This window comes from Podarcis erhardii (assembly GCF_964252035.2).
Source record: "Podarcis erhardii genome assembly, chromosome: 15".
In the NCBI taxonomy this organism is placed as follows: domain Eukaryota; kingdom Metazoa; phylum Chordata; class Lepidosauria; order Squamata; family Lacertidae; genus Podarcis; species Podarcis erhardii.
The window spans coordinates 4,474,575-4,496,425 of NC_138505.1; the positions used below are offsets into that span (position 1 = coordinate 4,474,575).

General features: G+C 48.4%; 1 protein-coding gene across 10 annotated transcripts in view; it reads left to right on the forward strand.

Annotated features, from left to right (window-relative positions):
- PIP5K1A (phosphatidylinositol-4-phosphate 5-kinase type 1 alpha) overlaps positions 1 to 21,851 on the forward strand; it is a 45,042-nt gene that overhangs the window by 6,563 nt on the left and 16,628 nt on the right. For 8 of the 10 annotated variants that reach the window (XR_014151229.1, XM_081840999.1, XM_081840991.1 and 5 more), the window contains exons 2-6: positions 9,377 to 9,414; positions 11,279 to 11,365; positions 19,492 to 19,622; positions 21,121 to 21,238; positions 21,686 to 21,838. Coding sequence is in view for 9 of the 10 variants with exons in the window: in XM_081840999.1 (XP_081697125.1) it covers positions 9,377 to 9,414; positions 11,279 to 11,365; positions 19,492 to 19,622; positions 21,121 to 21,238; positions 21,686 to 21,838 (527 nt within the window). In the remaining variant the exon portion in view is untranslated. Of the gene's footprint in view, positions 1 to 8,452; positions 8,502 to 9,376; positions 9,415 to 11,278; positions 11,366 to 11,498; positions 11,975 to 19,491; positions 19,623 to 21,120; positions 21,239 to 21,685; positions 21,839 to 21,851 lie in introns of those variants that run through there. The other 2 variants (XM_081840998.1, XM_081840992.1) reach the window with 2 other exon arrangements.

The following is a 21,851-nucleotide window of genomic DNA, read 5'->3' on the forward strand; positions in this document are numbered from 1 at the left end:
GTATGCCTGCAAGAGGTTCCCCTTAAGGTTACTGGATTGATGGTGTTATTGCCTTATGTGAGAACTGCGCTCTAATTGAACTGACCTCCTTCCACTCCCCAGTTTTAAAAGTCCTTAACTTATCCTCAGCTTAGAGCAGGTGGTCCTAGAGCTCTTCACTGGAACCCTTTGTGACAATACTATTGAGGTGCTCAGAGCACAGAAGTTTATTACACCAACCCTGAAAGGCATTCTGACACTAACCTGTCCATTTTACATGAGACTTCCAGGTATTGGTCGCCTAGAATCTGCCATGGGTCTTACCTTAGACTGCATTGTTGTATCTTTCCCAGTATTATCTATCCCAAGGATTGGGAGCACTTGTGGGGCCCTGCAGATGTTGCTGGACTACAACTCCCCATCACCCTCTGTGACTACTGGTCGTGCTGGTTGCTGGGAGTTGGAACCCCACAGCATTTGGAGGACCCCATGCTCTCCCCCATCTGTGATCAGAACAATAGCTTGCAGAGGATCTCTCAAGTCTCTTAAATAAGTCTTCCACTGCTCCCTGGGGTTTCTTAGAGATTAAACCTGTGGCCATCTGGTGGTAAAACATTCTCTCCCAGAACCATGAGTCATTCCTTTTGTACCAGTTGTGGTAGAGAAGTTCTCATTTTAACTCACGTTTTGTTCACATCAGGGTTGGGAAACCAGTAGTCCTTCCAGATGATGTTCTGGAAGGTGTACAGAGAGCCCAGAGCCAATGACCTCTTCCAGGTCCTGTCTGGCCATTGGCCTTCAGGGACCCCGTCTTTGATTTAGGTCAGTGGATTTCACCCACTCGTTGTACCTATGCAGTATTTAATGTCTGCCTCAAGAGTCCTCTTTTGATGCCTGAACATTTGTGGCATTCATTCTATATTTGGAGGGGAGGGCGACATATTTGTCAGCCTTTGGGCCAAATGCCCCAGGTGGGCAGGGCCAGAGGCAAGAGTGGGCAGAGCAAATTCCTCCACACCCTCGCAGGCCCTTGCCTGCCTTCCATCCAGTCAAGTCAAGGGCACGTTCCAGCAGGGTTGGTGAGAGGGTGTGGCCTGAAGAGAGGAGGTGAGGCTAGGGAGGAGGCGTGGCCTGAGGAGAGGCCTGGTGGGTTGCCCCTAGGTCTGGCGTCCCCCACCCCTGTTCAAAAGACAGTGCATTTTTTTTAAATGTGTGGGTAAGAGAAGGTGGTTTGTTCTGTTCTGCCTCCGTCCTGTAACAAAGCGGCAATTCTGCAGCTCCTTGATGCACAGACTTGGTGTGAAGTGCAAGATCAAGGATGCCAGTGCTGGTGACACATCTTCTCCAAATAGCTTTCGCAACCTTGCTGCATGTTTGTTTGAAGCAGCCACCCTCCTCCTCTGCTTGAGCAACACTCCTCCATGCTTTTAAGCACTAGAGCTCTAAGCCTGCTGGTATCAGCTGATGTCCATGCTTTTCATTTCTGTCAAGCTTGCTGGATTATTACGCAACTCTCCTTGCCACGGCTAGTGTCCTCCCAGCCTCTGGCAAGCATAAGCAGCTCTCGCCTTTCAACCTGGGAGCCAGAAGGTGGCCGTGTGTCGACCCTGCGGTTGTGCTGTCTTTCCAAAGGTGCCTGGAATGAGGCTGTGGCGAGAGTCACCTCTTGCCTCCAGTTTTAGTGCTAGAGAAAAGACCAAAGAGGTTGCTGTCCTTGCACTGAATTTCAGAGATGGAGTACGAAGTTGGGGTCAAGATTCCCCACCTGCCTTGAGGAAGGTGTTTCATTCTGGTCACCACAGTTTTCTTTTTTCTTTTTTTTCCACTACCAAGGAAAGGGGGAATGTGTGAAACCTTGGCAGCAGGAGAGCCACTGTGGCTTGAAAGTTGAATAACTGAAAAGAGCAAGAAGCATAGAATCTTTGAGTTGGAAGGGGCACCTAGTGCAGCCCCTTGCAATGCTGGAATCTCAGCTAAAGCATCCATGACAGCTAAAACCCCCAAGGCAGGGGAGTCTACCACCTCTTGTGGGAGTCTGTTTCACTGCTGAACAGCTCACTGTCAGAAAGTTCTTCCTGATGTTTAGTCAGAATCTTTGACGCCATTGGTTCTGATCCTACCCTCCAGAGCAGGAGAAAACAAGCTGGCTCCATCTTCCACGGGACAGCCTTTAAGATATTTGAAGATGGCTCTCATATCTCCTCTCGGTCTCCTCTTTCCCAGGCTAAACATACACAACTACCTCAACTGTTCCTCATAAGGCTTGGTTTCCAGACTTTTGGTCATCTTGGTTGCCTTCCTCTGCACGAGTTCCAGGTTGTCAACATCATCCTTAAATTGCAGTGCTCAGAATTGGACACAGTATTCCAGGTGTGGTCTGACCAAGGCAGAATAGAGTGGTACTATTACTTCCTTTGATCCGGACACTTTACTTCTGTTGATGCAGCCTAGAATAGCATTAGCCTTTTTTGCTGCTGCATCACACTGTTGACTCATGTTAAGCTTGTTGTCCACCAAGACCTCTAGATCCTTTTCACATGTGCTGCTAGTAAGCCAGGTGTCCCCCATCCTATATTTGTGCATCTGTTTTTTCTTGCCTAAGTGCAGAACCTTAACATTTGTCCCTGCTGAAATTAATTTTGTTTGTTTGGGTCCAGTTCTCCAGTCTGTTACGGTCATTTTGATTCTGTCTTCTGCAGCATTAGCTATCCCTCCCAGTTTGGTGTCATCTGGAAATTTGATGAGCACCCCCTCAATTCCTTCATCCAAGTCATTTATAAAGATGTTAAACAACAAGAGGCCCAGGACAGAACCCTGTGGCACCCCACTTGCCACTTCTTTCCAAGATGACAAGGAACCATTAATGAGTATCCAGTCAGTCAACCAGCTACAAATCCCCTTAACAGTTACAGTCGTACCTTGGATCTCAACTTTAAAACCATTCAAGAACCAAGGCGCTGCTTCCAGTTGGCTGTAGGAGCTTCCTGCACTCAGTCGGAAGCCGCACCAGACGTTTGGTTTCCAAAAACCAGAACACTCGCTACCGGTTTTCAATCTTCCAGGAACCGAAATGTACGGGTCCCAAGGCGTTTGGCATCCAAGGTACGACTGTACTTAGTTCAGCCCACATTTTATCAACTTCCTCATGAGAATATCATGGAAGATTTTGTCCCATGAAACTATGCCCACAGCATTTCCCCGTTCCACTAAGTTTGTAATTTCATCAAAAAAAGAAATCAGATTGGTCTGGCATGACCTATTTTTGAGAAACCCATGCTGGGTCTTAGTAATCACAGCATCATTTTCTAAATGCTCACAGACTGACTGTTGAATTATCTGTTCGATGACCTTCCCTGGTATCAGTGTCAAGCTCACTGGTCGGTAGTTATCTGGGTCTTCCTCCTCCCCCCTCCCTTTTGAAGATGGGGACAACATTTACCTGCCTCCAGTCTGTCGGGACCTCACCTGTTCTCCAAGAATTCTCAAAGATAATAGACAGAGTTTCTGAAATTACATCCACGAGCTCCTTTAGTACCCTTGGATGCAGCTTATCAGGCCCTGGAGATTTGAATTCATTTAAAGTAAGCTAGGTGTTCCATTACTACCTCTTTTCCTATCTTGGGCTGCAGCTCCCTCCTTACACAATTTGTTCTGTTATCACCAGGTTGGGCATCGCGTTCCGTTTGGGTGAAGGCAGAGGCAAAGTAGGTGTTGAGTATTTCTCACCCAATAGTATTTCTCTGTGTTCCCCACGCAGAGGACCTATCACTTGCTTGTTCTTTCTCTTACTTTGGACATAGCCGAAGAAACCTTTTTTTATTCTTTTTAACCTCTCTTGCAAGCCTGAGCTCATTCTGAGCTTTAGCCACCCTGACTTTCCCCCCTGCAACTTTTGGCTACTTGTGTATACTCCTCCTTTGCAATTTCCCCTTTCTTCCATTTCTTATGCATGCCCTTCTTAACTGTCAGCTCATCTGTGAGCTCCTTATGCAGCCACACCGGTCTCCTTAGATGCCTCCCATTTTTCTTGTTGGTATTGTTTGTATTTCGACCTTCAATATTACTTGTTTCAGAAGCTCCCATCCTTCTTGGACTCCCTTCTCATTGAGTATTTCTGACCACGAGATCACACCCAGTAACTTCTTTGGCTTTTTGAAATTGGCCTCCTTAAAGTCCAGAGTGTGTGTCCGACTACACTTGGTTTTCCCTTGCCTCTGTATTCTGAAACCCAGGAGAACATGATCACTTCCTTCCAGGTTTCCCAGCACTTCCACTTCATCAGTCAGTTCCTCCCTATTGGTGAGGACCAGGTCCAAGATAGATGGTCCCCTTGTTGGTTCTTCCACTTTCTGGGAGATGAAATTGGAGGAATTTGTCAGACCTGGCAGAGTTTGAGTCCCAACAAATATCGGGGAAGTTGAAGACCCCCATGATTACTATTTCTCTCCTTTGAATGTTTGGTAATCTTCATAGTAGGTTAGGTAAAGGTCAAGGGACCCCTGACCATTAGGTCCAGTTGTGGCTGACTCTGGGGTTGCAGCGCTCATCTCGCTTTATTGGCTGAGGGAGCCGACGTACGGCTTCCGGGTCATGTGGCCAGCAGGACTAAGCCGCTTCTGGCGAACCAGAGCAGCGCACGGAAACACCGTTTACCTTCCCGCTGGAGCGGTACCTATTTATCTACTTGTACTTTGATGTATTTTTGAACTGCTAGGTTGGCAAGAGCAGGGACCGAGCAACGGGAGCTCACCCCCTCGCAGGGATTCGAACTGCTGATCTTCTGATCGGCAAGCCCTAGGCTCTGTGGTTTAACCCACAGCGCCACCCGCATCCCTTTATCATAGTAGGTTAGCTTCTACTTAAACTATTTCAGTTAATATTTGTGTGCTCCAGGCCTTGCCTACATATGGTGGGTGAGGCCAGAAGCCTGTTCTCCTCCTCTCCCCCCCCCCCCAGCCCCCAGTAAAAATGACATTTTTCAAACCTTGGGCAGAAGGCTCCATAAAGGCCCTTCTCCGAACACCAACAATCCTTAGTTACCGCAAGGGTGCCATAGGTAAAAGTGTTGGTTGATTGGACTGCCTTTCCATTCTGCTTTGTGAATACTAGTCACGCAACTGAGATGCGGTGACTGTTGCTTGCCCAAATAGAAAATAATTGTTTTTTTTTAAAAAAAGGCTTTTTCACCCCACTGCCTTTTGTATACATTCCTGGGCCTCTCATTGTTATTTTCCATGGTTTAAGTTCTCCTGAAATGAACTGAGTAGCCTCCCGCAGAGTAGCTGGGTTTTTTTGGAAACATTTGGGCAACCAAGTCTTTTTCTTAGGATGCCTCCTTCCTGAATAATCACTCTCTCCTCATAAATCCTTCTTTACTGGACCCGTTTATTGTATGATTCTTGTTAAGCAAAGAGGATATTACTGCACTGTATGAGAATGGAGTAGTCCAAGTTGACAACATGACTAATAATTTGTCATGTAAATAAATTTTAATCCTTCCTACTCTTATGTTTCTGTGAGTCTAAGGCTTTGTAAAAAATGCTGTTGCCATTTCCCTTGTCCACTAGGGGGTGCCTTTTTATTTTTTTGCTTGAAAGTTCCCTAATATTTTTTTCCAACTCTCTGTACACCCTAAACTAATGTCATCCAGCAGTTTCAGACTATGACTCCCACTAGCCCGCCTATGTTCACAGGCCACTGAAAGACCAGGAGCCTGGGGGAGGTGAAAGGGGTTTTTTTTGGCCCTCTGTGCCCTTCCTGAGGTCTTTTTTGAAGGCTTATGATTGGCCATGTTTGGACATGGGATACAGGAGTAGTTGGGCCTTCAGTCTCATCCAGCAGAGCCAGTGTGGTGTAGTGGTTAAGAGTGGTAGACTCGTAATCTGGGGAACCGGGTTCGCCTCTCCGCTCCTCCACATGCAGCTGCTGGGTGACCTTGGGCCAGTCACTTCTCTGAAGTCTCTCAGCCCCACTCACCTCACAGAGTGTTTGTTGTGGGGCAGGAAGGGAAAGGAGAATGTTAGCCGCTTTGAGACTCCTGAAGGGGAGTGAAAGGCGGGATATCAAATCCAAACTCCTCTTCCTCCTCCCCCTCCTCCTCCTCCTCTTCTTCTTCTTCTTCTTCTTCTTCTTTTTCTTCCTCCTTATGCTCTCCATGTCTCCTAGAGCCGAAACAACTGTGCGTATTCCAGAAGCAGGCAGCTATTTGGAGTTTGATTCTCAGGGATGAACGGCAAGCTCTGAGAGGTCACCTGGGGAAGTTTCCCCTCAGCATCCTTGGCTCATTCAAGCTGCCGGGATGCTTCCAGGGAGCAAGCTGGACTCTTAGGAGTGCCCTTCCCCTGGACCCTCGGCAGATTGTCTCCTTGCCCTTCATGCCAGCCTCCCGCTTGCCGAAATCTCGACACGCGTCTCTGCATGACGGAGCATGCTTGGCAACCCAGCAGGCTGATGATTCACCCTTTCTCTTGGGAGCACAGGATGTGCGGGGAGGGAAGAGCGTTCAAGAGTGTGATTGAACCTCTGAGCGCATGTACCGGAACCTGTCTCGGGCCGCCTTCCAAGGAGAGAGTGCTGGCAGCAAGCTGAATGCAGCTGTGTTCATTGACTGCCCGTGACCAGGGTGGGCGGGCCTGCCCGGTATAATTGGCAGCTACTGAGTGGTAGGGTAAAAGTTATGCAGGTCTTATGGGTGGTGGCTGTGAGAATGCAGGGCAAGGCCTGGTGAAGTCACGTTGAGTCGAGTTAGGAGCTGTGAGGCAGGTGTGTGCGAAGGGCAGCGTGTTTTCCACCCTAAAACCCATTGGCTGTCTGCACAGAGAAAAGCTATGTTCTGTGACCTGTATAATTTATGCAAACTAAGGTTGCGCATGAGAGATATACATATATTTCTCTCCTACGTTGCATCATTCCAAAAGAAGAAAAAATTCTAAACATGGGCTATAGAAAGCCTAATCAGCCACCCATATCGCTGATTTTCAGCCGGGCAGTGTTCCTGCATGTGTTGAAGCATATCTTTGTAACGATGAGGTCTAGGAACGTGCTTTAAAAAGCCCAACAGATTCTTAGGAAGCTGAATTCTGTGTTTATATGCCACAGGCTTTCTGCATTCATGTGGGATTTCGGTGCATGCTACAACTGCCTTATTCCACATGTGTATTGTGAAAACACTGGGAAAGGTGGGCAGAAACTATAATTTTGAGCCTGACCCTTGAGAAAGCCCTTTCTCCACTTTCCTACCCGCAAAATCCATCCCCCAAAAGCAGGGGTGGCTAACCAGCTGTCCTCCAGATTTTGTTGTAGTACAGCTCCCAGCACCCCTCCCTCTTATCGGTCAGCCGAGAAAGATCAGAAATATTTCCTTGAAGCTTGAATTTGTTTTATTCTGAATTGTTTTGTTTGATATTTCCATGTGCTGTTTGTTTATTAAATTTATATACCGCCCTTCCTCAAAAGATCTCGGGGCAGTTCACAGAATAAAATACAAGATAAAACACAAGTACAGTGGTGCCCCGCAAGACGAACGCCTCGCAAGACGGAAAACCCGCTAGACGAAAGGGTTTTCCATTTTGGAGGCGCTTCGCAAAACGAATTTCTCTGTGGGGTTGCTTCGCAAGACGAAAAAATCTTGCGAGTTCCCGCGGTTTTCCCCCCCGCTTCCCCCCCCTTTCCTAAGCCGCTAAGCCGCTTATCAGCTGTTCCGCTGATAAGCCGCCTCTCAGCTGATCGCTAAAAGCCGCTAGACCGCTAATAGCGCTAAGCCGCTAAGCCGTCAATGGGCTTGCTTCGCAAGACGAAAAAAACGCTAGACAAAGAGAATCGCGGAACGGATTAATTTCGTCTTGCGAGGCACCACTGTAGATAATTAAACCAAAACAACAGAACCATAATCCCACCCCCTTCCCACAGTCACATTTAAAAGGCTGTAGAATCTGAATCACCCCAAGCCCCTGGTTGAAGAGGGACATTTTTGCCTGGCGCCTAAAAATAAACAAGGTGCTAGGCGAACCTCCCTGGAGAGGGCATTCCCCAGACAGGGAGCCACTACCAAAAAGGCCTGTTCTTGTTTTGCCACTCTCCAGTCCTCACGAGGAGGCACACGAAGAAGGGCCTCAGGTGAGCAGCGCAGAATCTGGGATGGTTTATATGTAAACCACTTTGAGATTTGTTCTTTAAAATATAGGTATAATAATAGTCATCATCACCACCATCATAATAGTAACAAAAATTAAATAATTTATTATTATTATTTCCGGAATGGGAATGGTGCCTAGACAGTCCATTGTGGCAACAGCAACCCATGTTTAAGGTGCCATTAGGTGATTAGCTTATATATCTGAGTTTCTATCACTGAGCTTCCCGAGCCTGGGCCAGATGGATTCGCAGTGAGCTGGGTTGTGTGTTCTGTGTGTGGAAAAGCACTTAAGCTGTTGGCATCTGGCTGAGTCATATCTCTGTTGTGCGTGTCCCTCAGTTTACACAAGATTTGAGGAATTTGAAGAATCCGGTTGAGCCTGAGTCCGGTATTGATGCTCCTTGATGCTTCGGGCAACAGAGTTAGACTGGGGTGACATTGTGATAAGCCAGTTGTTGACCTCACAACTACGTATTGGCTAAATATATTCTTTAGCTGTGATTCCTGCATTGCAGGGAGTTGGACTAGATGGCCCTTGGGGTCCCTTCCAATGCTACAATTCTGTACATTTATAGTTACAGTGCTGTTCTCCCTGGACATTTCTATTTCCATATTTGATTCCTACCCTGCCTGCTCTCCATGGAGCCCAGGGTGCCATTTTCTTTCTCACCCCCCCCCCCAAAAAAGACCCCATTGTTGCAATATCCCTGTGGTGGAAGAGGGAAATAACTGAGGGAGCCAGTGTGGTGTAATTGTTAGTGTCAGACTAGGACCAGGGACACCAGGGATTGAATCCCCAGCTCACTCATTCTCGGGTCTAATCTACCTCACAGGGTTGTTGTGGAGACGAATGAGGAGGGGGAGAAGCAGGTAAACCGCCAAAGATGCATGGAGAAAAAGTTGAGATATACATGGAATAAGTAAGCTAGCTGGCAAATTTGTGGCGCGTTAGGCTATTGATGGCTACTAGCTGTGATGGCTGTATGCTATCTCTGGGATCCTCAGCAGGGTGGCCCTGAGCTCCAGTTTCTGGAAATGGCCAGCAGGGAGAGGTGCTGCTGAGCTTTGATCCTGCTTGTGGGCTTCTCACAGAGCAGAACAGGGTGCTGGGCTAGATGCCCTCTCCCCCCTCCCCCCCATGGCCTGATCCAGTTGCAGGGTTCTCCACCTGGCAAGGTTTATGGCTGGGCAGGGTTTTCCTTGAGCAGCTAGAAGGATTGTTTCATAGCAGAGCTCCTCACGTCTTCCTTTTCTTTCTTCCAGGGACACCCGGGACAGCAACACTTAAAAAAACACTCGAGGTAAGTTGCAATTTTTTTGGGGGGGGGCAACACAAGAAGCAAAACAACTGCATTCAAAGGATTGCAGGTGTGGGTTCTGAAAGCTCTGCATTCTTACAATCAGTTTGCTAACCATCAGTCAGTCAACACCAGTTTTCTATATGGGTGCCTGTGTGCAGGAGAGGAGTGTTCGGTGCACAGAAAATCTTGCCCCCAAATAGTCAGGCTTTTTAGGCCAAGGATTCTGAATATTGACTTGGTTTGATGTATTCGTGCATCAGCCTTCATATAAATACAGAGTGGGAGCCCAGTCTTTGCCCTTAGGGATATATTTTTGTGCATTTTCCTGGGGAAAGACACAGTTGTGCGAGTTACAGGTGGGTAGCCGTGTTGGTCTGCTGTAGTCGAAACAAAATAAAAAAATTCCTTCCAGTAGCACCTTAGAGACCAACTAAGTTTTTTATTGGTATGAGCTTTCGTGTGCATGCAACCCATCCGTGCCCTCTTCCTGACACTTTGGGGCTCCCTCCTGCTTTATAACAGCTCTCCAGAGCAGAAAAACATCAGTTGCTGAGCGCACACCTTTCACATCAGACTTGTCTCCTCTCCCCTCTGTGTCTCCTTTCTCTTGCAGCTAAACACATCCCTGCCTATGACCTCCACTCTTTCAGCTCCACCCCCCACAGTTGTCCGAAGGCCCCCTGCTCCCTCAGATTGTTCATCATGCTGCCCCATTACCCCTAGAAATGCCTCCCAGAACATTTGGGTGCTGCTGTGCATTCCCCCCCCCCCTTAAACCTCACATTTTCTTGAAATTCTTGCACAGTCCCTGGTCTCCATGTCTTCCTGCAACTCAAGTACTAAATAGGTATAATTGTGTTTTTGCTATCTCACTCCATTTATCCCTCCCCCATGTGGAATTTTTAGATTCTACCTGCTCCTGTTCTGAAAAAAAAGCACATTCCTCTCTTGTTTACCCCACCTTAATTTTCCTCCCTTTTCTCTTCTGTATCTGTTGTTTCTGTTGTTATTACAGTTTATATCCTGCACTCCCTCCCGAAGTAGCCGAGAGTGGTGAACACATCGATAATATATTTTAAAATATCATAAAAGTTTTTTTTTATAAAAAAAAGTTATAAAAACAGTAATCTCAGGGTTGTTGGCAGCAATATCTTTTCAAGCATCAAATGTTAAAAACATTAACATGAATGATTTCCAATTCCTCCTAAAAGTCAGTAATGAGGGAGAAAGGCACGATTCATCAGGGAGGGCATTCGAAAGCAGAGAATCACTGCTGAGAAGCCCAGGCATGGGTCAGTGCCAGCCAGGCAGTCCCCAGTGGCTGTACCACCATTAATAAACTGGAAGAAGAATAAGAGGAAAAAGGACTCCTGCCAATAAAGGATCTGTAGGGTACAATCAGTGTCTGGGTTGTAAGCCAGCTGGGGCAGGGATCTGTCCCCTCTTTCTGTTATAAAGCCCCATCACTTTATAAAGTGTATGGATGACTCTAGAACAGATGCTAGAACAGCCCCCTCCCCAAATCATGGAATTGTAGAGGTGGAAGGGACACAAGGATCATCTAGTCCAACCCTCTGCAATGCAGGACACTCTTGTGGGACTCGTACCCACAACCCTGAGATTAAGAGTCTCATGCTCCTCCAACTGAGCTATCCCAAATGTGCCCAACTCCCTTTTCTCTTTCCCTCTGCTTATGCCATGGGTCGGCAACTAGCAAACCTAAGGGCCAAATCAAGCCCCCTGAAGTTTTATCATCCCTTTTCAGCCAGGGATAGTAAGTCTAGAAATATACAGGATGATACTTAAAATCTCACTGAAGCCTGTCTTTCACCTCCCCCCTTTTCTTTTTTGCTTCCGATTCCAGTTGCCAGGTGCCTCTGGGCACTCCTCACAGACAATCAAGAAAGGCCACAGGGGTGTGGACTCCACCGGCGAAACCACGTACAAGAAGGTAAGTGCTCTTTTCCACCTCTCTGTGTCTCCATCTTCCTCCCTCTTCCCTGGAGTGTGTGTTTGTGTGTGCATGCCCCTCCCTCCCCCTCCGCCCCTCCTCCCTCAGCAGATTCCGCCCAGCAGCCTCCAGCACCTGAGTCATCCGGCTGAGCATAAAAGGCTGGAGAAATCCAGGTAAACGTCAAAACTTTGCAAGCAGCTCTTGATGATCACATGTCGGGGGATCCCAGGGGCTCAAAGGCCGAACCGTCCCACTGCGGCGTCACTGTCCCAGCACAGAGATTTCTCTTAAGCCTTTGGAAAGAAGGTCCCCGACTTTCCCTCCCAGCCCCCAGCCCCCATTTCAGGAGTTTCTCAATTCCCTCTTGCTGTCGGGAGACAGCACTGGCCAGCCAACCTGGGATTTCTTGCTCCTTTTTGAACCCCACTATGGTGGACGTGTATCTCTCTTGCCGGCATGCGGGCTGAACGTGGGACTCTTCGGGACCCAACGTAGTTTGACGTTGAACAGCTATGCTCCAGCTCGCTCTCACCCAGAGCCAATTCCCTGCACCTGGATGAAATGGAGGTTGACACGATCAGTCCGTTCCGACGCCTGTCTTTTTCTGTAAGTTGCAGCCTTCTGGGTGGGGATTGCCAATCTCTTCTGGAATTCAAAACATGTGCAAAAGACTGTGGCGACAGGGAAGGGAGGAACTCGCGAATTGTAGTAGAGAGGAGATACTCCTGGCATTTGGGAAGAGTCATCGCTAGTGCTCCCAACATGGATGAGCTGGAGAGGCCGTTTTCGATTCCCTCATTATTTCAGAGTACTTCCCCCTGACATTTACTCAGAGGTTCTTGAGTTCTGGCACTGAAGATCAGGCTGCAAATATTTATGTTCCTTTTTTCATTTGTGTGCTCTGGAATCTCACCAGGGCAGCTGTGCTCGAGAGAGAGATCCACTTCCTGTTTCCTTTTGATCTGTTGTTTTGCGCGTTTACCGGCACCCTCCTTTCCCCAAGGCGGTGGGGGTTGGCTTCTTCTTGTGTGGCGTTTGCTCTTCTAGCTCTCCAGTGGCACGCAAATATTGCAACCCCACACGTCTGTTTGTAAATCAAGGTAGGCACTGAAACTTGTAACCAAGAGCGGACGGCCTTTGGTGTGGATTTTCCCCCCTGGGGTCTCCTTCCGTCCTGCCACATATGACCCATCTCCCTAGCTCAGCCTCCTAGTACAGTGGTGCCTCGCAAGACGAAAATAATTCGTTCCGCGAGTCTCTTTGTCTTGCGGTTTTTTCGTCTTGCGAAGCATCCCTATTAGCGGCTATTAGCGGCTTAGCGGCTTAGAAAAAGGGGGGGGGGAGGGAAAAGACTCGCAAGACGTTTTCGTCTTGCGAAGCAAGCCCATAGGGAAATTCGTCTTGCGAAGCGCCTCGAAAAACGGAAAACCCTTTCGTCTTGCGAGGCATTCGTCTTGCGGGGCACCACTGTATCAGTCTGTTTATTGGACAGGCATGGGCGATCAGAGCTCTGTGACACAGGCTGTGCCTGTTGCTCGGTTCTGCTTTGCAAAGTGCTTGATAGTACAGGGCAGTTTTATGCTCAGAGTCTTCCATCACCTCACAAGTCACTGCTAGTTCCGTTTCTTAGCCCAAAGGTACCTAGGGTGGTGCTGCCTGGATGCTGTGGTTTCAGACCGCAACTGCCATCATCCCTGACCATTGATCACGCTGGCTGGGGCTCAGGGTAGCTGGGAGTCCCAACCACATTTGGAGGGCCCCATTCTGGCTACCCATGTCCAAGCCTTTACATATATTGGCTCAGGGATCCTCGACAACAACCCTGTAGAGTGGGTCCAGTTTGCTTTCCTTGTGTTTCAGATTGAGAGAGGCTGAAGTGGAGAGAGTAGGGTTTTAGCTGAGGGAGTCCGTGGCTGTGGAAAGGGCTGTAGCTCAGTGGGTGGGGCATCTGCTTTGCATGCCGAAGGTCCTAGGTTAGCATCTCCAGGCAGGGCTGGGAAAGACACCCTGCCTGAAACCACGAAGAGTTGCTGCTGGTCAGTGCAGACATTACTGAGCCAAATGGACAAGGGCCTTGATATAAGGCAAATTCCTACTACAGTGGTACCTCGGGGTTAAGTACTTAATTCGTTCCGGAGGTCCGTTCTTAACCTGAAACTGTTCTTAACCCGAAGCACCACTTTAGCTAATGGGGCCTCCTGCTGCCGCCACACCCCCAGGGCACGATTTCTGTTCTCATCCTGAAGCAAAGTTCTTAACCCGAGGTACTATTTCTGAGTTAGCGGAGTCTGTAACTTGAAGCATATGTAACCCGAGGTACCACTGTAAAACTACTGTAGTCCTTTGTTCAGAACCATGAGGACTAGGATCTTATTTTTAGGTGGAGCATCTGCAGAAGGTCCCAGGTTCAGTCCCCAGTGGCATTTGCAGGCAGGGCTGGGGAAGACTCCTTTCCTGCAACCCTGGAGAGCTGCTTCCTATCAGTGGAGACGGTACTGAGCAAAATGGACCAAGGGCCCTTCTCAGTATAAGGCAGCTTCTTACGTTCCTATTTAACCTTTTTATTTAAAGATCATCATTTATGTGCATGGAACTTTTTCCACACTGTACAAATAAACAATCTATAATCCAGTGGTATGCCATTATTCCAGCTGCGTGTGCTTGCACTTGGCTAAAGTGGATTGTGGGGGTTAAGAGGTTGCGGCAGAGGCTTTGCAGAAAGGGTGGGCTTTAAGGAGGGGTCTGAAGGTAGCGTCGCACAGGTACTTCTAAAGGCAGTTCCACACACTTTTGAACTAGCTGGGGGAGGACTTCTGACTCTGCACAGTTAGGCACAATCTCAGCTTGACACCCTTCCTCTGATCCATAAGAAACGCAAGCAGTTCCCTCTCTGGCGTCTGAGGGTCCCACTGTTGAGCCTGTCTCCCTAAGAGTTAGAAACTGGGTGGTGGTGCTTGTTTTAAAAAGCCTTCAAGTTCTCGAGACTTGGGTTTCTGCAGCACACAGTCCTAGATTCTACTCTGGCGTGGTTCAGTAGCAAAGGCTGCTGAGCTTCTTGTTATCTTTTATCCTCTACCACCGTACCCGCCTCCCCCCAAAAAATCCTCCAGCAAGGAACAGGACTGGTAAGCAGTCCTAACCTTACAATTATCCCTGTGTTGATGAGTCTCCAAGGTGGAGCTGCCTCCACCTTGGATCTTTATCTCAGCAGATTAAGCTGAAGCTTTTTTGTCTGACATTGGAGACGAATGATGGCTGTCGAAGGCAGGTCACAGGGTTTCCTTTCATCCTGGGGTTGGGACGGGCGGAAAAACCCCAGCACCAATTTGGCTGGGATCTTCGAAATCTGATCTTGGCTCTTAGGGAGTTTGCATTGGGATGGGAAGGCGGAAAGGAACAAGGAGCAGGGGATTTCCCCATGAGCAGCTTGTACTGTTGCTAGGAGCCCTGCAAGGAAACTCACACTCTCAAGAACCATTTGGCACCAGCCTTGCCAATAGGCCCACTTTCCTGGTCTCCTTTGGCGAGCAGGAATCTCCCCTAAGCACCCAGCCTGGATAACTTCCCCCTTGTTTTCATTTTCTTTTAAGGCGACAAATGTCTAACCTGGGTAAAGTAGGAGTTTGAAAAGGTTTCCAGCCAAGGCAAGAGGTTTTGCCTCCTTCCAACCCCACCTAAAGCAGCACCACTTTTTCCTTGAGTGTTGTCTTGTAGTGGCGCTGCCTGATGACATCATGGGCCTGTAGTTGGCGTGGGGGGGGGGCAAATTGAGCTGCCCTGATGGGCCCTGCGCTCTGCATACCTGCTCTGTATGGGGAAGTGAAACCCCCACCAGAGCAGGATGAACCTATTTTCCCAGACCCAGGAACCACCCACAGTTTCTATGTCTTGTCAAGATTCAGCTTTGGTTTACCAGCCTTCCTTCAGCTGCTGCAGAGTCCAAAAATGCCTGTCTGCAGGTGCAATCGGATACTATGTTCTGCCTCCACTGTCAGGGGGCAGGGGGCCTCGAAATGCAGCTGCTGGGAATTGCAAGTGGGGGAATGCTGCTTTTGTGCTCAGGTTTTTGTGCTGCTTTGGGGGCATCCACTTGGCCCCTGTGAGATCAGGAGGCTGAGCTAGACAAGCCTTCAGCCTGATCCAATGGGGCTCTTCTGAGCCCTACGCAAGGCATAGCGAAACAGGGGAATTCACTATGTTCTGCTTCTACTCGGAGGCAGCAATATGCCTCTGAATGCCTGTTGCTGGGAACCAAACAAGAGGAGAGAGTTGCTGTTGCGCTCGGGAACAGCTTACTGACTTTCCATCGGGGCATCTGGTTGGCCACTTCAGGAACCGGCTGTTGGGCTCCCTTTGGCCCGATTCAGGTGCAGGGCCCTTCTTGGGTTCTTACGCATTCGTGAAGGATAGCAAACTCTTGCCTTCACCCCCAATAGCTAAGTGGAACCTCCGTCTACAAAGGAAGTCTACCAAGGCTGGATGCTAAGGGCAAAAGGGAGGTGATTTTTCTCCTTTGCGGCTGGCTTGTGCGTTTCCCAGAGGCGCACAGCCTGGCTGGTGTTAGAAATTGCCGAACGAGACGGAACTTGAATCCAGTGAGGCCGTTGTCGGGGTGCGTCCTTCCATCACATTCTCAGACAGGCCCGATAGAAAACAATGAATAATATTGGGCACCGTGCAGCAGGCTTGCCTGGCCGCACCCATTCCCCCAGACAGCCATGTGTTTTGAATAGAGCTGGAGCTTCGTTTTTCTCCTCGGTCCTGCAACATACACAGACTTATCTTGTTTCTCCCTTTTGTGAATTCCTCTGTTTCACAGCATTCAAAACTGGCTGTTGATTTGTGGTGTTCCACCATTTGCCTCTCCTGTCCCCATCAACGTGCTGCATGCCTCTAACTTAAGACAGGCGTGGGGAGGAACCTTTGGCCCCCGGATGTTGCTGAACTCCCATCATGATCCCTCACCACTGACCCTACTCGCTGGGACTGATGGGAGCTGCAGTTAAGCAACACACTGACTTAAGGGTTGTTCTTGGTTACAGCCCATAGTCAGTGAGGGGAGAGTTTAGCTATGAGCCTTGATTCAGACAAACTTCAACCCAAGGAAGATAATCTGAAGTCTGCTTAGTATCTCCCATGTTCCGTCTTAAATCTCACCAACGACAGGCTTTGGGACTGTTCAGCATTTTCTTTCTATCCCATCTCCTGCCTTTTGCTTAACGTTCTGCCTGAAGAAGAATTTTGACAACTCGAAAGCTTGTTCACAATTGTTAGTCCATCCAAATAAAGTGGTGTTTCCTCTAATAGACCAGCAGAGCTACCCATATCTTTCCTAGCAAATTGCTAGCCCTGGCCAAGAGCTGTCAATTACCTTCTCAAGGGCCTTTTCTTCCACTCCCTGCCCCCTTTTCATCTTTCCTCCTTGTTGGTTTGTTTTTATGTGTGTAAGCCTAATGCCAGGACACCACCACCCTCTCCTTCTCTTGTTAAATATTTGCGAGCCACAGTTGGAGGCGATAATTGTCCAAAAAGCCAGATAAAAGTATAGTACGTAAGCGCTTCTTGCAGACGGAGACGCCTGGAGCCATTTGGAAGATAAGCGGTGATCTGATCTGGGCCTGTCAGTAGCAGATATATATATTTACTTGGATTTTGTCTTAAATGCAGCAGCTTTTATGTTTTTTGTGGGGGGATGGGACGGGGACGGTTTGCGTCATGAGGTTCCAGCAGGGTTTCCAAGGCAGATTTATTTTATATCAAAAGGATGTGTTATATTGCTTTTTCTTTTAAGGAAAGCCAAAACGCAGCCATAAAATCTCAATTAAAATACCAGAATGAGCACCTTGAACTTGGCTTAGTAGCTAACTGGCACAGTTCTTTTCAGCATCAGTGTTCTGCATGCATTCTAAGAAGCTCCGCCGAGCAAAAGCCCGTTGCCGTATTCTGCAGCGGCTGGGCTTCTTTTATTATTTTGCAGACTAAACTGCCTATTTAAAAATGCAACAGAAAGTCTTGTGGAACCTTGAAAGGCTGATGGATTTATCGCAGCAGAAGCTTCTGCAGGCTGTAGTTGAACTATGAAATTCACTCCCACAGGAGGAAGTGATTGCTTACAGCAGATGCTTTAAAAGAGGATTAGACAAATTCATGGAGGAGGAGAGGGCTATTGAGGGCTGCTAACTGGGATGGCTGTGTTCTTGAAAAACCTACATTGGCTCCCAGTACGTTTCCGAGCACAATTCAAAGTGTTGGTGCTGACCTTTAAAGCCCTAAACGGCCTCGGTCCAGTATACCTGAAGGAGCGTCTCCACCCCCATCGTTCTGCCCGGACACTGAGGCCCAGCTCCGAGGGCCTTCTGGTGGTTCCCTCACTGAGAAAAGCCAGCTTACAGGGAACCAGGCAGAGGGCCTTCTTGGTAGTGGCACCCGCCCTGTGGAACGCCCTCCCACCAGATGTCAAAGAGAACAACAACTACCAGACTTTTAGAAGACATCTGAAGGCAGCCCTGTTTAGGGAAGCTTTTAATGTTTGATATATTACAGTATTTTAATATTTTGTTGGAAGCTGCCCAGAGTGGCTGGGGAAACCCAGCCAGATGAGTGGGGTATAAATAATTATTGTTGTTGTTGTTGTTGTTTTCCACAGTTGGAGGCAGCAATCCTTCTGAATACCAGTTGCTGGAAAACACAGCAGGGGAGAGGGCTGTTGTGCTCAGATTATTCTTATGGGTTCCCCACAGGCATCTGGTCTGGTTGACCACTGAGAGAACAGGATGCTGGACTAGATGGGCCATTGGCCTGATCCAGCAGGCTTTTATGTTTGTACCTCATCAGACATAGGTGTTTTCTTCAGTTGGTAGGTAGCTTAAACATCAGTATAGATGGGGAAGGGGAGATGGCAAACTGGTGGGTCACTTGGCACTGAAATGTAAGCAGCACAGCTTGTAATAATGCACTAAGTGCACCTTGACAACAACAACAATACAGTTGTGCCCCGGGTTAAGAACTTAATTCGTTCTGGAGGTCCGTTCTCAACCTGAAACTGTTCTTAACCTGTGACACCACTTTAGCTAATGGGGCCTCCCGCTGCCGCACAATTTCAGTTCTCATCCTGAAGCAAAGTTCTTAACCCGAGGTTCTATTTCTGGGTTAGCAGAGTCTGTAACCTGAAGCTTATGTAACCCGAGGTACCATTGTACTTGGTAAGGGTAGGTAAGCTCCAACGCAGCCTTTTCCAAGCTGGGCTCTCCAGATGTTTTAGACCTTAGCTGGCACAGCCACATCTTGTGGTCAACTCTAGTTCAGTAGTGTTGTGTTGTGAAGTTCTCATAGGAATAAGACCGCTGAATCAGGCCAGTGGCCCCCATCTAGCCCAGCATCCTGTTCTCACAGGAACTTTTTCTTCTTTCCATCTCTGGGCTAGTGGCATCTCTGCTGCTGCTGTTGTCACATACATAAAGAGTCTTTTCTGTTCCTTTGGGATATCAATACCTATAATTCCTAATAAAAAGGTTTCTGTGTTTTTTACAAAAGTTATTTTAAACATGTATTTTCAGTTCATTGTATATAATGTCCCAGAAAGCCTTTATTTCCTTACATGACCACTATATATGATAAAAGGTACAGTGGTACCTCGGTTTACAAACTTAATCCATTCTGGAAGTCTGTTCTTAAACCAAAACCGTTCTTAAAACAAGGCGCACTTTCCCTAATAAGGCCTGCCGCCACCAGTGCCCTTCCACCATTCGGATTCCGTTCTTGGACCGAAGTAAAGTTCTCAAACCGGGACACTACTTCCGGTTTTGCAGAGTTCGTAAACTGATTCGTTTGTAAACAGGAATGTTCTTAAACCAAGATACCACTGTACCTTCTTTTCCTCCACAGTTTAACTATCAACAGCCTTATCATCCACAGTTCTCCCTTTCCCATTTTCTTACAGAGGAGTTTTCAACCTTGAAAAAAAAAATGCTTTAATCAGCAGAGTTAGGGTAAAATTTGGAGTTCCCGAAAGTGTGGTGGAATGCTGATGTTCTTCGCTTGCGTCCAAAAGAACGTGCTTGGAAGTGTCTTGCAGAATCCCACAAAAGAGACACTAATGCCAGTTCTCTTGTTTCCCCCTCCAGACAACTTCGTCGGCCCTCAAAGGTGCCATCCAGCTTGGGATCACCCACACGGTGGGGAGCCTGAGCACCAAGCCAGAACGAGATGTCCTCATGCAAGACTTCTACGTAGTGGAGAGCATCTTCTTCCCGGGGTAAGTGTTTTTACATTTTCCAGTTCTACCCCTCTTGAGTGCAGGCAGCAGGCGGGGCGTAGGAGAAGGGAGTCCAGTGACACTTTTTTTAAAATGGCAAAACCAATAGAAATAAAACAGGCACCGGGCTGTGAGCCCTGGGAGAGTGTGTGGTTGTCGCACAAAAACTCCCAGCTTCAACCTCCGGCATTTCCATCTCAGGGAGCAGGTTCCAGGACACACGTTGCTTGGCTCGAGACCCAGGAAACAGAGGATGCTACCTAATACCGAGTCAGACCACTGGTCGGACTAGCTTAGTATTGTCCACACTGACTGGTAGCAGCTCTCCTGAGTAGCCGGCAGGTGACATCCCCAGCCGTACCTGGAGATGCCGGGGACTGAACTTGGGGAGCCACCAGTGATCTTACCACTGACTTTTCCTCTAAAAATAAAGTAAGATTCTAGTCCTCATGGTTTCAGATAAAGGAATGCTTTAAACAGGAAGCTGGTTGAGTTTGATTGATTGATCCATCTAACTCAGTGTAGTCTACACCGACTGGCAGCAACACTCCAGGGTTTCCCAAGGGGATTCCCCCCACCCCGCCGCAGATGCCATGGGGATTGAGGCAGGTACTCTACCACTCAACCACAGCCCTTTCCATAAAATATGCCGCTTCCCTGAAAGTTGCTGGTAGTCAGGGTATTGGACACAGTGGGCCAATGGTCTGTCCCAGTATAAGACCTCAGCTGGCTAGGTAGCTCAGAATTTGAGGCTGTGGACAAAATATTAAGGCACAGGGGCCTTGAGCCTCCAAGGGAACTTGCAGTTACCCAGATGTTTTGGGCTTCCACCTCTCATTAGTTTATTTGCAGCATTTGAATCTCACCCCATTTCATAGCATTTTCTGGGCTGCTTACAATAAACGCCTTTGAACAAATCCATTGGAACACAATATAAGAAACAAACCATTTTAAAAGGGGGAAATAAAAATACAACAGAATAATCATCAAAGATGATGGGCATTGGAGTCCAGGAGTGTCTGGGGGGATGCAAGTTTCCCACCCCACTGGAAGAAGAAGAGCCCCACTTTTTGGGGGGGGGTCGCCACTGTTTTTACTTTGTGACGCACAGAGGCTAAGGGACACCGTTTCTCCAGAGCTCAGCAGTCTTCAACAAAACTCTTGCAAGGAACCATGATGGCCTCCCTGGAAAGTTTACTAGCGGTTCCGCATGAATGACAGACTGGTGTCCCTGCGGCACATTCTTGGGGGCATATCTTTAGCTCACACAGGGGTGAAGGTAAGGCTCAGCGGGCCAGTGTGGGCCAACGATGCTCCTTAGGGCTTCCCAGAACCCTCTGCTCTGTGTACCAGTTTCATAGCAGAGTCACAGATACAGACTCACTGATAGGGAAAGTGACCATGCAGGTAGAAGGTTTGAGAACTAGCCACTTTTAGCAGATGGCGGCAACTCAGAAAGAGCGTGGTTCTCATTTGCCTCTGTCCTCTCAATCTCCAGGGAAGGCAGCAACCTCACTCCGGCCCATCACTACAACGATTTCCGCTTCAAAACCTACGCTCCTGTCGCCTTCCGCTATTTCCGTGAACTGTTTGGGATCCGGCCGGATGACTACCTGGTGAGTGGAGGCAGGTGCCCTATAGCTTTTAGAAAAGAATTCCCATCTTCTCTCCAGACAGAGATGAGTTGCGACAGGGTGGAGTGGGTAGACTTCAGTCTGACTTCTGTACTTAAAACGGGCAGAACAGAGGTTCCTCTGGTGGGGTGATAAGGATCAGTCTCTGTACAATTTGAGCGGCATTGAGCAGGAACAAGCAACTCCCTGAGCGTTGGGGGCTGGCTTGGAGGAAGAGCGCCACTGGAATGTCTTTCGGTTGCCTTTCGTTCTTGTGGGGCTGTAACTCAGCCTTGCGTGTAAAAACTCTCAGGTTTTAATCCCTAGCATCTCTGGGTGGGGCTGGGGGTGCCCCTTGTCTGAAACTCTGGCATTGTGTCCAGAGAGGCAAGGCTAGAAGCCTGTGAGAATGTCCTCCTCCATTTCTTCTGTTGCTTCCTCTCCCCGCAGTGCTCCCTTTGCAGTGAGCCCCTCATCGAGCTCTCCAACTCCGGAGCCAGCGGCTCCATCTTCTACGTCTCCAGCGACGACGAGTTCATCATCAAAACAGTTCAGCACAAAGAGGCAGAGTTCTTGCAGAAGCTGCTGCCGGGTTACTACATGGTGAGTCAGCCGG